At 37.0% G+C, this 15,213-nt stretch overlaps 1 protein-coding gene across 1 annotated transcript; it reads left to right on the top strand.

Moving 5' to 3' along the window:
* Positions 1-812: 812 nt before the first annotated feature.
* LOC120313434 (vomeronasal type-2 receptor 26-like) lies at positions 813-12,554 on the top strand. The gene is made up of 7 exons (XM_039355346.1): positions 813-1,157; positions 1,988-2,416; positions 2,535-2,678; positions 4,677-4,904; positions 5,794-5,957; positions 9,812-9,921; positions 11,650-12,554. The coding sequence occupies exons 1-7, from the start codon at positions 813-815 to the stop codon at positions 12,552-12,554; spliced, it is 2,325 nt and encodes a 774-aa protein (XP_039211280.1).
* The last annotated feature ends 2,659 nt before the right edge of the window (positions 12,555-15,213 follow it).

Below are 15,213 nucleotides of genomic sequence, written 5' to 3'. Positions count from 1 at the left end.
TTTTAGTTCTTCCTCTAAGGACATAAGGAAATCCATTAAAAGCAAACAAACAGTTGGCATTGCAACCCATCCAAAACCAAAGACAATTACCTCATTGAATTTAAGGCACCCTTTCAACTAAACTGATTCATCAAAGCAGAAACAATAAATAACAAGGAAACTTTTGCCAGAATAATTCCACTTAAATATTCCTCCAATTAGAAATCAAATCAACATAAAGAGACTTATTTAACAGAACCCTGTTTTTTTAATACGGAAATGATTTTCCAAAGTGAATTTTAAATAAGTGCATCCAGTTGCTAAGACAGTTGATCTGCTTAGAGATGCATTTTATTACTATAAAATGCATCTCTAAGTCACCATTTGGAGAAAATAAGGGTTGGGATCAGGTCTAGAGTTTCCAATTGGGATGATTTTGAGCTTGAAGAAAACCATTGGAAAGAAGGTCCTCTGTGGTCAATAAGACTGTGCTTCTAATAGCAAGTTCCAAAGAAGTCAATCACCTGGCATGGTCCAAAAAATGATACAGATATCTCACATTATTTTATTGAGGAATGAATTTCTGAAAATATTTCCTGCTTTACAATATAGGGAGTGAGTTTTTGATCTGATCTTCTCGTGCTTTCTCCTTCATGGGGTCAACCAGAACACAAAGCTGTTACCAAAGGTCACACTGGGCTACAGCATTAGAGATACATTAGAAGGTGATGCATTCCATCACTAATTTCAGATTATTAGATTGTCAAATTTGTGTACTAGACTAATAAGACAGCAATCCAACTGTCCTTAAAGGAACAGCTTCAGGAAGTATGATGTGTTTTTATGAACTGAAGATGAAAACCAACTGCAGTCTCTTATCTTGCAGTATACAGAGTATGAGCTTCTGTCATGTCCTGCCCTTCTTCTTTGCCATTCATGAGATCAACCAGAATCCAAAGCTGCTACCCAACATCACCCTGGGCTACAGCATCTATGAGAACTTTTTCAATGCAAGGATAACATATGAGGTCATGATGGACTTGCTGTCTACAGGGCAAGAGAATGTCCCAAACTTCAGTTGTGGAAGACAAAATAATCTTCTGGCTGTGCTTGAAGAGACTGATTCGGAGCTCTTTACTTCCATTTCAACTATGCTAGGCATCTACAAAATTCCACAAGTAGGAATGAATACTGAAACTAATTTAATTTTGTAAAGTCTACTGATAATCCAAAAGGGGTCAAATAATGAATAAAATGAGTCAGATGACAGAGCTTATAGGACTCCTGAAATATAATATTTTCATCAGGCATTCAAATACATTTCTTCATTCTTACATCATTGCATATCTTGATTTTTTTATAAGATATACAGGTTACACAGAGATTTTCCAACTGAACGAATCTTCACCCATAGCTCATCTGAAGTGCTCTCAACCATATTTTGCATGGAATTTGCATCCTCTTCCCCCCCCCCTTCTGCCTCTTTTCCCTGTCTTCTGGTCACTGCAGTCTCATGTCTTGGCAGACAAAAACATCTTTTTACCCTTAATCCAACCAATTCCAAACAAAATCTCTAAGGATTGTAATGGAAATAACATAGGCAAATGTTACTTTAAGAGAGTTTTTCCCTACTTGCACAAAGACAATGAAAACATACCCAGTTGACATATTTTTTTTCTGCTGCCATCACGTGACATTCCATTTTCCCCAATCTATGATCAAATCAAATCAAATGATATATATTTTCAAAGCCTTTATAATACAAGAGTACAGCAAAAAGAGAAACACTGTAATACAGCAATTTGTTATTGGGGAAAGGAAAAAAGAAAAGGAAAATAAAACAGCATATCTAATGAAAAGTTCTGTGCAGTTGTATAACTTGGTGAATATAATTGACCAGCTGATATGTCAGTATAGAGTTAACATCAAAAAAAAATCCCTTAGAGATAAGAACTTATTTTTGTCCTTAAAAGCAAAGCAATCAACCATCTTTTGTGTTTCATCTTAGATCAACTATGGGGTCATCAGCCACATTCCAGAGCAGAAACATCATTTCCCTTTTTTCTACCAAGTGAGTCCAAAACAAGAACCTCCTCACTTGGCAATTATCAAGTTGCTCCTGCATTTCCGATGGACATGGATCGGCCTCGCTGCTCCGGACAATGAAAGTGGAGAACGGTTCAGAAGAACTTTTGTGCCAGAAGCTGTAAGGAAAGGTGTCTGTGTTGCCTTTTCAGAAATCTTACCCATGGTTATTAGAGAAGGGAGGGAAAAGGACATCCTTGAATATTTTAGCGACACTAAAGTGAAAAGTATTGTTTGTCAGTTGGACTCTCAGTCCTCATTAATACTAGCAGTGCTAATACGAGACATTGAAAAGAGAAAAATCCTGTTTGAGGAAAAAGTATGGATTGCTACAGCTTTGTCAGATTTAAATGTGAGATTATTTTACCAATTGGTTAATCTCCAGCATAACCATCTTTTATTATCCTTCTCAACTAAGGCAAAGAAAAGGACACAATATTATGATTTTAATTCACATTATTCTGCTACAGGAAAGTTTGGAAAGGCAGCATTTTTGTGTTCTTATTCAAGCCCTTTGTTGTCTAAGAAAGTTTGGAAGAGATGCCTGGAAAAAGAGACTTGGGAAATCCCATCCCCGGATCTTGTTGGAAGAATCCTGTCTGAGGATGGCTCCAGTATTTCCACAACAATCCAGGTTGTGGCCAGGATCCTCAGTGCTGCCTTTTCCTCCCAAATGAGTAAGAGGAGGATGCCTGCTGGGGACCACCAGACACTCCAGATGGTACAGCCATGGCAGGTAATGCTTCTTCAAAATGTTGCTAATGGTTCCCTTTCAATTCTTAAATGTTACATTAAAGATAAGTATCATCATATGGGGATGACCTAACAACAATTGCCTGTTTCTAATATTTGTTCTAACCAAACAAATAGATTGTGTTGCTGAATCTTCTAGATTAAACCTGGTGTGCTGATTCAGGATGCTTGTGACCTTAGGATATGATGTTTCAAGAGACTGGAAGTTTCTTTTCACAATTGTTGAATAAATAACAGTAGGATGTGACAGTTTTTACATTTTTTACACTTTTTAACATCCTACAAGCTAGACTCCATCAGTATGTTGACTGAGAACTACCAGAAGTACAGGCAAGATTTCGAAGAGGCAGAGGAACTAGAGATCAAATTGCCAACATACGCTGGATCATGGAGAAAGCTAGGGTGTTCCAGAAAAACATCTACGTCCGCTTCATTGACTATGCTAAAGACTTTGATTGTGTGGATCACAACAAATTGTGGCAAGTTCTTAAAGAGATGGGAGTACCAGACCATCTTATTTGTCTCCTGAGAAACCTATATGTGGGTCAAGAAGCAACAGTGAGAACTGGACACGGAACCACTGATTGGTTCAAAATTGGAAAGGAGTCTGGCAAGGCTGTATACTGTTTATTTAACTTATATGCAGAGCACATCATGAGAAAGGCAGGGCTAGATGAATCAAAAAATTAAAATTAAGATTGCCGGGAGAAATATCAACAACCTAAGATAGGCAGATGATACCATTCTAATGGCAGAATGTGAAGAGGAATTAAAGAGCCTCTTAATGCGGATGAAGAAGGAGAGTGCAAAAGTTGGCTTGAAACTCAACATTAAGAAAACCAAAATCATGGCATCCGGGCCTCTCAATTCCTGGCAAATGGATGGGGAAGAAATGGATGTAGTGACAGATTTTATTTTTCTGGGCTCCAAGGTCACCTCAGATGGGGACTGCAGCCAAGAAATTAAAAGACGCTTGCTCCTGGGGAGGAAAGCTATGGCAAATCTAGACAGCATACTAAAAAGCAGAGACATCGCCCTGCCAACAAAAGTGCATACAGTTAAGGCCATGGTTTTCCCAGTTGCAATGTATGGATGTGAAAATTGGACCATAAGAAAGGCTGAGCGACAAAGAATTGAGGCCTTTGAAATATGATGATGGAGAAGACTCCTGCGAATCCCTTGGACTGCAAGGCGTTCAAACTGGTCAGTCCTAGAAGAGATCAACCCCGACTGCTCTTTAGAAGGCCAGATCCTGAAGATGAAACTCAAATACTTTGGCCAACTAATGAGAAGGAAGGGCTCACTGGAGAAGGGCCTAATGCTGGGAAAGATTGAGGGCAACACAAGAAGGGGACAACAGAGAATGAGGTGGCTGGATGGAGTCACTGAAGCAATAGGTGTGAACTTAAATGGACTCCAGAAGAAGGTAGAGGACAGGAAGACCTGGAGGAACATTGTCCATGGGGTGACGATGGGTCGGACATGACTTTGCAATTAACAAAAACAAGGATGTGACAATAACCATCATGCTCTATTGAGCTTCCACCATTGTTGCACAACATGTTTGGGATCTGAGCTTACAAATGTCATAAAGAAGAGCAGGCTAAAATAATAAATTAAAATGATCTGTATGTATGTGAGAAGGGGAGACAGACAGACATAGACAGACAGACAGAGTGGAAAGAGCCTGGAAGAAACAATGGGAGTGGGAAAGAGAGGGAGAGATGTAATTAAAGTGAAAAATATACTCTTCCTACCACATTTGCAGAGAGAAGCATTAGGATAAAGTACCTCTGTTTTGACTTATTGCTCAAATGAGAATGTATACATTGCTAGGGTGATTCTCCATGTCTTTTCAGCTCCATCCATTTCTAAGAAACTTCCAGATTTACAATTTTTCTGTAAATGACGTTTATTTGAATGAGTATGGAATTCCCACTGCTGACTTTAATATCATGGACTGGGCAATATTTCCCAACAAATCTGCTGCTGGGGTGATAATTGGGAATGTTGAAAAAGAAGTCTCTTCAGACATCAAGATCTCTGTGGATGAGAGCGCCATCATATGGCCAACATCTTTTAACCAGGTAACCAAGTCTGCCTCTATGTGGGTTTTATTGTTCACCTGTTCCGATGTATCCATGTGATTTTTTGGTTTATCAGTCTTTTAACTCAGATGGAGAGTCACCACTGCTAAAAGGACAAGTTGAAGGAGACACTATTTCTCCTGGTCCTCTCAAAAGATCTATTCTTATGATAAGGGATATCTGGTTTGACGTTGTAGTGATACAGATGTGGGGAGTGCGGAGCTCCACACCCCACAGCTTGTTTTCTTCTGCCAGGGAGCCCCAAAAGGCCAAAGGTCACCCCAGAGAGGCAACAATAAAGGAGGAAACCCTTGTTGATCATGGGCAGATGGCAATTAGCCCATTTGATCTGAGGAAATCCCTCCAAACCCACAGAAGAAAGACGGACTGCATTCATGCACTCTGTCCAAGAGGTACTGACAGCTAGGAAGATACAATCATAATTCTGGAAATGGAAAAAGATCACACTTTTTAACAGAACAGAACATACCTGAAGATAAGGAGGAAGTCCTAATAGAAATGATTACTAATTTGTTTGCTGAGGCAGTAGAAGTGAAAAAAATGAGATGGAAGGAGAATTGGATCAGGTATATAGAATTAACTCAAGCTACACAAGGAGACATAGACTTCCTAGGTTCACGTTAGATTTGTGAAAAAACAATGAGAGATGAAATATTGAAGAGAGTGAGAGATGAGATGATGATGTATAGAAAAAAAAAGAAATTGTGGTTCTGAACAGATCTCTAGGAGGATAAGAGATTCTCAAAAATACTACCAATTTTTGATTATAAAATTAAATGAAAAAGGAGTGAATTTCAGATGGTTGGTCCTGGAGGGAATATTAATAAATTGGGATGTGAAAACTTATAGATTGGACTCCATCTTTAAGGCAACAGAGTTCTATGAGACATACAGAAGTTTTCTTGAAGAGAAAACACAAGAACCACAAGGGGATAGGGAAGATGAAATACAGAGAAAGTTAGTAACAGAAGAGACACCCATACAAAGAGAAGAAGAAGAAGAAAAAAAAGAAAACACAGATCAAGAAAGAGAGTAGGTAATAAAAGAACAGAGACAGGAATTATCCACTAGGTGAATAAAACCTAAATATAAGTAAAGAAGATGGAGAAAGAAAGTGGAATTTTCTCAATGAATATAAATGAACTGAAATCCCATCATAAAGAAATATTTTTTGCACGATTACGGAAGCTAAAAATAGATATAATTTGTCTCCAAGAAACACATATAAAAAACCAACACTATAAATTGCTGGAATATTCCAAAATTGGGAAACTTTATTTTACATCAGCATCTCAAAAGAAAAGAGGGGCCACTTTATATATAAAAGAGACATTGGAATCCAAACAGGTCTACTCAGATAAAGAAGGAGGAATCCTAATGGTAGAAATAATGATAAATCAAAACCAGATACTGATGGTAGCAATATATGCACCAAATAACAAACAAGAAGAATTATATCAAAAATTACAAAGGAAAATATTGGAAATGGAACATCAAAGCATTTGTTTGATAGGAGATTTTAATGCAATTGTAGATAGAAAGTTAGATTATAGAAACAGCAAAAGAGGGGAAAGGGGAAAAAAGACACTCCCTAAGGTGTTTTTTAGAATGACAGAAGAAATTTCCATACAGGATACTTAGACAGAAAGTAACCCAAAAAAGACCCAGTACATGTTTTATTTGATTAGACATAAATCTTGGCCTAGAATTAATTAAGTACTAATATATATGAGATTGAGGTAAAACCTAACATTTGGGTGGATCATAATCCAATAATGCTGACCCGGAAAGAGGTAAAGAAGAAATCAAGATAGACTTTAAATCAATCTTTGTTAAAAGAGAAACAATTTGTAGAATTAGCAATAAAGGAAATGGAGTTTTTCTTTAAAGAAACTATAAGGGAAACAATATCAATTCAGAATGTATGGGACATAGCCAAAGCGTACTGTATATTCCGGCAAATAAGACAACTCGGCGTATAAGACGACCCCCGACTTCGGCACCTATTTTAATGCTTGCGGAAGTCATCTTATACGCCAGAAAGTACAGTATTTTAGAGGATTAGCTATAACATATATGGCTAAAAAGAACAAAAAAAAAACATAACAGAGAAGAATTCAAGAAACTGGAGTTAGAATTACAAATACATCCACAAAAGAAAATTGTGAAAAGACAAATGGAGACAATGAAACATAAATTAAATTTAATAGAGTCAGAAGCATTGGCTCTACAAATAAAAAGGATAAAACAAAACTTTTTTGAAAATAAAAACAAGCTGGGAAAATGGTTGGCATATAAACTGAAAAAAGAAAGAGAGAAGAAACTGATAATAAACTACAAGATGAGAAGGGTGACATACAATTTCAAACTGATGCAATTAAAAAAACAAAGAATTTTATGAAAAATTATATGATGTAGAAGGAATTTCTCGAGAAAAAAATGATACAATACTTGGAAAATGCAAACCTACCAAAAATATCAGAAAACCTAAAAAATATATTAAATGAAAAAATTACAATGATGGAAATCATAGAAGCTATAAAAAGGCAGAAAAACGATAAAATACCAGGACCGGATGTGCTACCCGCAGAGGTTTGCAAATATCTACAAGATACATTAAGCCTACCAATGAAGAAAGTGTGTAACGAGGTATTATTAGAGGATGGAAGCAAGTATTACTTTAATATGAAGGGAAGATTCAGATTTGACACAGATGAAAAATTATAGACCAATATTATTATTAAATGTGGATTATACATTTTTTGCCTCAGTAATAGCAGAGAGATTGAAAAGATTCTTGATTGAAATTGCTACTGTTAGATTAGCAAAAATGTTTAAAAATATGTCTAGCAAATGTTGGAAATGTAATCAAAATCCCAGTACATATTATCACTTGTGGTGGACATGTGTAAAAGCAGACCGGGAGACTTTACTCACAGTCACTTATGCCCTTGTCATCTCAAGACTGGATTACTGTAACGCGCTCTACATGGGGCTACCCTTGAAGAGCGTTCGGAGGGTGCAGTTTGTTCAGAATGCAGCCACGAGAGCGATTGTGGGCACTCCAAGGTATGCCCACATGTCACCTATCCTCCGCGAGCTGCACTTGCTTCCTGTGGGTCTCTGGACCCAATTCAAGGTGTTGGTTATCACCTTTAAAGCCCTTCATGGAATAGGGCCAGGTTACTTACAGGACCGCATACTGCCGCACAGTTCCCAGAGACCGGTGAGGTCCCACAGATTGGGCCTCCTTCAGGTCCCGTTGGCCAGACAATGTCGGCTGGCGGGCCCTCAGGGAAGGGTCTTTTCTGTGGTAGCTCTGACCTGGTGGAATCAACTTCCCCCCGAGGTTCGAACTACTCCCACCCTACTGGCCTTTAAGAAAGCCATTAAAACTCTCCTGTTCCGGCAGGCCTGGGGCTGATGTCCCAGGGGGGGGGCAGGATATGATCGGACACACTGTATGAATGTATTTATTTTATTGTTTTATTGTCATATTATTGTTTTAATTTTGTACACCGCCTTGAGTCCCTTGGGATTGGGCGGCATATAAATTTTAGAAATAAATAAATAAATAAATAAATAAAAAACTTTTGAACTAAAATACATACTTGATGAAAAAAGATGTTAGGAAAACATGTAGATTTTAAACCTGATTTTTTTTTTTTTACTAGGCATAATGCTAGAAAAGTTTGATAAACAAAATGTATATTTAACATTACATGTATTTGCACTGCACTGGAAAAATGAGATAGCACAATTAAAAGAAGCAATAATGAAGAACATTTTGGACTGTGCAGAAATGGATAGACTCACATTGAGAATCAAAGGAAAAGAAGATACAGAATACTTTCAAATATAGAACTTATTTTATCAATGATTTGAAAAGCAGGGCAGAGAGTAAGAATTTAACCAATATGACTAGGCAAAAATCAACCCAGACAACACATTGTTCATTAAGCACAAATGAATTGTAATGATAGAAAACTAATAAAATACTTAAAAAAAATCTATTTCTTACGATGGGAAAGAATGGTGTAGAATGGAAAACATGTTGTTGGCTAGGCCAATGCTGCTTGTAGCACGTAAGGAAACTTAGGAGCATCATAAACCAGGGAACTGGCCTTTGACACTGAGGGACTTACGGTAGGGTGTTTTATTCAGGGGAATCTTTGGTGTTCTCTGAGCTTGGTTGTTTGTTTGCAGGTAATTTCATTGGTTAATTTCCCGACTAAGTAACATCATCAGTGCCTGATGATAGCAGTGATAATGTTATTTACTCAAGTAATGAAATAACTGCAAACAGGCAGTTAAAACCAGAGAGCATCAAGGAGTTTACAATTCAACACTGAGTTACACAGATTTTCTTCTATTGAATCATTCAATGTTTTTTTAGAACTGGAGTCTCCTTTGAGACTGAGTTGATAGTAAATTGAGATCTAAGAAATACATATTGTAAGAAGGCAGAGGAAATGTTGTGACAGATGATGTTCTAGCAATTGCTAAGATAAGATGAAGTAACCCTTTCTTTTCCAACCTTTGGACTAGACTTTCCACAGTTTTGTAACATTGACCAGTTGGCTGAATCTGATAGGATCTGAAGCCCAAATGCAGAAAAATCCCGGGATAATGATGATTGGACTGGAGAGTCAGCAGCTTTTTCTGAACATTAAGGGGACTCTGAGATTATAGCCTGCTGAAATGAAACTGCTAGTGGAAAAATTTCACTAAACAAAAATATTTTCATTGTATTTGGAAAAAGATCTTGAAAGTACCTTCTTGAATTCATGAACGCACTTTGGTGCTCGCTTCCATTTTTAGAAGTAATCCCCTCATTCATATATTTCTCTGATTTTTCTTTCTGTTCAGAAGGCCCCCTTTTCTAGGTGTATGGAAAGTTGCCTCCCAGGATATACCAAGCTGACAAGAGAGGGAGAACCAGTTTGCTGCTATGACTGTTCTCCATGTATGGAAGGAACCATCTCTGTGCAGGAAGGTAGGTAATTCAAGAACAAAGAAGCAGCACTAGTCTTTTATTCTAATATAGTAGCAATAGGAATTGCACTTAGACTTATATGTTGCTTCATAGTGCTTTAGTGCTTTACAGCATGCTCTAAGCAGTTTACAGAGTCAGCATATTGCCCCTCAAAAATTTGGGTCCTCATTTTACTGACTCGAAAGGATGGAAGAATGATTCAACCTTGAGGTGGTCAGTATCGAACTCCAGGCTGTGAGCAGAGTTAGACTGCAATACTGCATTCTAATCACTGTGCCACCACAGCTCTGGTATTAGCAAGATTTGTTCTCATATGCCAATATGCTACATCTAGACTCAGGAAACAGACTAAAAACACTGCAAGAACTGTTCAGTGAAGGTAAAATTCACCATTGTGAATGTTTTCACAAGTTGCTGAAACAATAACAAGCAATTTTTCAAAAAGATTGAGAGACCTTAAGAAACACGATAGCATTTGAAACACATATGGAAAACAAGATTTATGATTAAGAACCATATATAAATTGTTTTTGAAATACAACATGGAGATGGAAAAAAATAAACATTTTTATGATAAAATGGATGCAAAATGTCAAACAATTAAGCACAATACAAAAATGAGAAGAGCTTTCAAAAAGAAAAATACAGAAGATTCACGCCAACTTATAATTTAAGGGGAAATTGCTGCAAAATGTTTTTCAAATGTTCTATAGCTACATCAACAATTGCAAAATAAACAAATAATAGAACATTTAATGTTGGAAAAGCCATGAGAAAAAGGAACACTTTATCATCTGTAGTGGTTATGCAAAAAAACCTCAAAAGCATTGGAATGAAATACATCAAATTATTCAAGAAAATCCTATACAAAATGAACTGAAATCACAAATATTCTTTATAGGTATAGTTTCAAAAAGCAAAATAATAATAATAAAAAAAATGCTAACCCTAACCCTATTTTTTCTGGCAGTCGCAAGAAGAAAGTTAGGAGAGAATTGGAAAAATAGATATTTTGGCAGTGATGTCAGATTGGGAGGTCAATTTGGAGAATATGCAGCAATGACACTTGACAATACCTACAGCAGTGATTCTTGGCAACATTAAGTCATGTGGACATGAACTCCCAGAATTCCTCAGGAGCCATGGAATTCAGGGAATTGGGGAATTCTGGCTGAGGAATTCTGGGAATTGAAGTACATGTTTTAATGTTGTGAAGGTTGAAAACGCTGAACTACAGAATCTGTGATGAAGTGTAAGCAACTTTTAAAAAGAATAGCTCCCGTATGTGGAACACATTGAACAGCAGGTTATATTTAAAGCTTTAGAACATGATGTTTAACCAGAAAGTTGTGAGATGAATCAAACCTAATATCAGATGCCAGCAAGAATCTTTACACTTTAAAGTAAAACACACACACTCAGAGAAACAAATAGATTATGTGTGGAAGTGGTGTGTTTGTGTTTGTGTGTTTATTCTACTTACAGCTTGGGGAAATAACAAAAGGAAAGAGAGAAATGGTTTCCATAAACATAATTAACTACTTTATTCATTCTTAGTAATTAAGCATTTTTTCCTTGCATTTCATTATTCTAATAATATAATTTCTTTAAAAATAGAGAGAGAAAGAGAAAATCTTCATTGCTCTATCTACATCCTGCTTCTGGTTGTTTGGTCATGATGTACTGAATGTCATTGAATCACTATTTAAAAGTAGTTGTGTTTTCCAGATGTAGCCCAATGTGCAAAATGTCCAGATGACCATTTCTCCAACGAGAAGCGGGATCAGTGTGTCACCAAAGTTATAACTTTCCTGTCCTACAGAGAAAACTTAGGTCTCATCCTGGCTGTCTCTACCCTTTTTTTGTCTCTTACCACTGCCTTAGTTCTAGGAATTTTTATTAAATATCGAGAAACTCCCATAGTCAAAGCTAACAACCGTGATCTCACCTATATTCTCCTGATCTTTCTCTTGCTTTCCTTCTTGACTTCCCTTCTATTCATTGGTCAACCCAAGAAAGTGACATGCCTTCTTCGACAAACTGCCTTCAGTAATGTTTTCTCAGTTGCTGTGTCATCCTTGCTGGCTAAGACTATCATGGTGGTGATGGCATTTCTGGCCACAAAGCCAGGAAGCAAAATGAGGAAATGGCTGGGGAAATCTTTGGCCAATTGCATTATCTTCTCCTGCTCTGGTGTTCAGGTGGGCATCTGTTTCATATGGCTGGGAATCTTTCCCCCATTCCCAGATTCTGACTTATATTCCCAAAAAGGGCAGATCCTACTGCAATGCAATGAAGGTTCAGTCATCATGTTCTATTCTGCCCTTGGCTACTTGGGCTTTCTGGCTTCCATCTGTTTCTTGGTGGCTTTTCTAGCCCGAAAACTACCAGGTGGCTTCAACGAAGCCAAGTGGATCACCTTCAGCATGCTGCTCTTCTGCAGTGTTTGGGTTTCTTTTGTCCCTGCCTACCTGAGCACCAAAGGAAAATACATGGTGGCTGTGCAGATCTTCTCCATCCTGACCTCCAGCCTCGGCTTACTTGGCTGCATCTTTGTCCCCAAATGTTATATCATCATTCTGAGACCTGATATGAACGCGAAGGAGCATCTAATGTTGAAAAACAATGAGTGATCTAGATTTTGGCAGTTATATTTTATCCAAATTATTGCTAAGTTAAAATAAGACATTGCAAACAGTTATTTGTTCAAAGAATTTTTTCCCTCCCATGTGATAAATCTTACTATCAATAAATAGCATAGTGAAGGTTATTGATGTTTCCTCCAGCAATTGAAAACCATTTTATTTGTCTTCTAATCTACATTTCTTCAATATCCATTGAATATATGAGATGAATAAATAAGAAAGGAGAGTACAGTGTTGTCTCATTTCTTTACTGATCTGAAATCATACTGTTTAACTCTGGTTTTTTCAGAGTATGGCTTTGAGTCCTTGTGTAAATTTTTTAAAAGGACAAAGAGATATTGTCAGATTGTCATTTCTCAAAAACATTCCATAGCTCAACATAATTTCTTTTAATTGTTCATTTATTTTAAAAGATTTGTTATGGTCACCTATGTTAAGACATATTTTATGTTTTATAATATACAAAAGCCATAATCTTAACAAGTATTTTTGTTTTCTGTTTATCCAATCAGGAAGTGACATCTACTTTTGGTACTTAACTTATCCTTCCAATTTCCCTCCATCCTCTGTCTCTTGTTTCACCAAATTTTAAGGTAAACCAGCCAAATGCATTTCCCTCAGGGTTCTAGTCCCTAACAGCCTCATGAGGATAATGAGTCTCCTGCAGGGTTCTAGTCCCTAACATCTATATAATAGGCTGGCCCAGTGGGACTGCTTTCTCCAAAATCAGCAAGCAGGTCACTTCATCAGCCCTCATGACAACTGAACTGACCTTCAAAAATAAAAACTGAATTGCTTTTTTCCCCTTTTACTGACTACAAAGGTTGGCTCACAGAAGCAGAATAACAAAAATGCCAGGCAAATAAAATGCAGGTTGACACTTTTCTTCCTGCTGCTTTCACGTGATGTTCCATTTTCCCGAATCTATGATAAAACCAAATGAAATAAAATATTTTTTACAGTCATTCACCAGCATTTACCATAAAAGAATACAACAAAAAGAGACACAGTGTAATACTACAATTTGTTATTGGGGAAAGGAAAAAAAAGAATAGGGCAACAAACAATAGATCTAATAAAAAGTTCTGTGCAGTTGTATAACTTGGTGAATATAATTGACCAGCTGATATGTCAGTATAGGGTTAACATCAGAAAAAAAATCCCTTCAAAGTAAGCACTTATTTTTGTCCTCAAAAGCAAAGCAATCTGCCATCTTTTCTATTTCATCTTAGATCAACTAAGGGGTAAGGAATGGACCCACTTCATTCACTCTGTCAATATGCACAGATTTTATTCCTTGTTCTACTCTTGGTCCAAATTTTAAGCTAGACCAGCATAATGAGTCTTCCTCAGGGTTCTAATCCCTAACAGCAGAATCAGGATATGAGTCTCCCTCAAGGTTCTAGTCCCTAAGAGCAGAATGAAGATATGTGTTTCCCTCAGGGTTCTAGTCCCTAACACCTACATACTAGGCTGGCCCAGTGGGACTGCTTTCTCCAAAATCAGCAACTAGGTCAGTTCGTCAACCCCCCATGACATATGAACTGACCTTCAAAAATCAAAACTGAATTGCTTTTTCTCCTTTTACTCACTACAAAGGGTGACTCAAAGCAGCAGAATAACCAAAATACCAAGTAAATACAATCCAGGCTCCACAAGTTTCTGAAACCAATATAGAGATGTTTTATCAAGGAGCTTTCCTCAGTATAATTTTTAGATGAGATGCAAATCTCTTGTCAGAGATGATGAAAAAATGATGGAAAATAAAACCCCAGACCCAGGAAACTACAGACCAATGAGTCTGGTATCAATACCTGGGAAGATCATGGAAAAGATAATAAAAAATCAGATCTGTGAACATCTCAAAACAAATAAAGCTATAACTAGGATCCAGCATGGGTGTGTTAAAAACAGGTCATGCCAAACCAATCTTATTTTATTTTTTGACAAAGTGACTAAATTAGTATACCAGCAAAATGCTGTGGACATAGTATACTATTTCTTCGTAAGCTAGATAAATATGGGGTAGATATCATCACCACCAGGTGGATTTGTAACTGGCTGATAAACCACTCAATGAATAATTCTTAATGGTACTACAACTACATGGAGGGACATAAGCAGTGGAGTACTACAACGCTCTGTCTTAGGCCTAGTACTCTTCAATATTTTCATAAATGACTTAGATGAGTGAATAGAAAGAGAACTCATCAAATTTGCAGATGACACTAAGCTGGCAGGGATAGCCAACATCCCAGAAGACATGTTCAGACTTGAATAATGGATCCTATTAAACAACATAAAATTTAATGTGGAGAAAAGCAAGATTTTACACTTAGGCAAGAAAAACCAAAGGTACAAGTACAAACTAGGCAAAACCTGACTCAATAACAGTAGCTGTGAGAGGGACCTTGGACAATCACTGAAACATGAGCCAGCAATAGGGTAATATAATCCTTGGTGGTATAAAGAGAGGCATAGAATCAAAATCATGTGAAGTATTAGTACCACTTTATACAGCCTTAGTAAGGCTATACCTAGAAAACTGTATCCAGTTTTGGTCACCTCATTAAAAAAAATATATTGAGACTTTGGAAAAAATGCAAAGAAGAGCAAGTAAGATGATTAAAGAACTGGAGACTAAAAT

This window comes from Crotalus tigris, unplaced genomic scaffold (assembly GCF_016545835.1).
Source record: "Crotalus tigris isolate CLP2741 ecotype Arizona unplaced genomic scaffold, ASM1654583v1 scf7180000018682.9941245338:1185362, whole genome shotgun sequence".
NCBI lineage: Eukaryota > Metazoa > Chordata > Lepidosauria > Squamata > Viperidae > Crotalus > Crotalus tigris.
The sequence above is the reverse complement of the archived record's forward strand: the minus strand, read 5'-3'. Positions and strand labels throughout refer to the sequence as shown.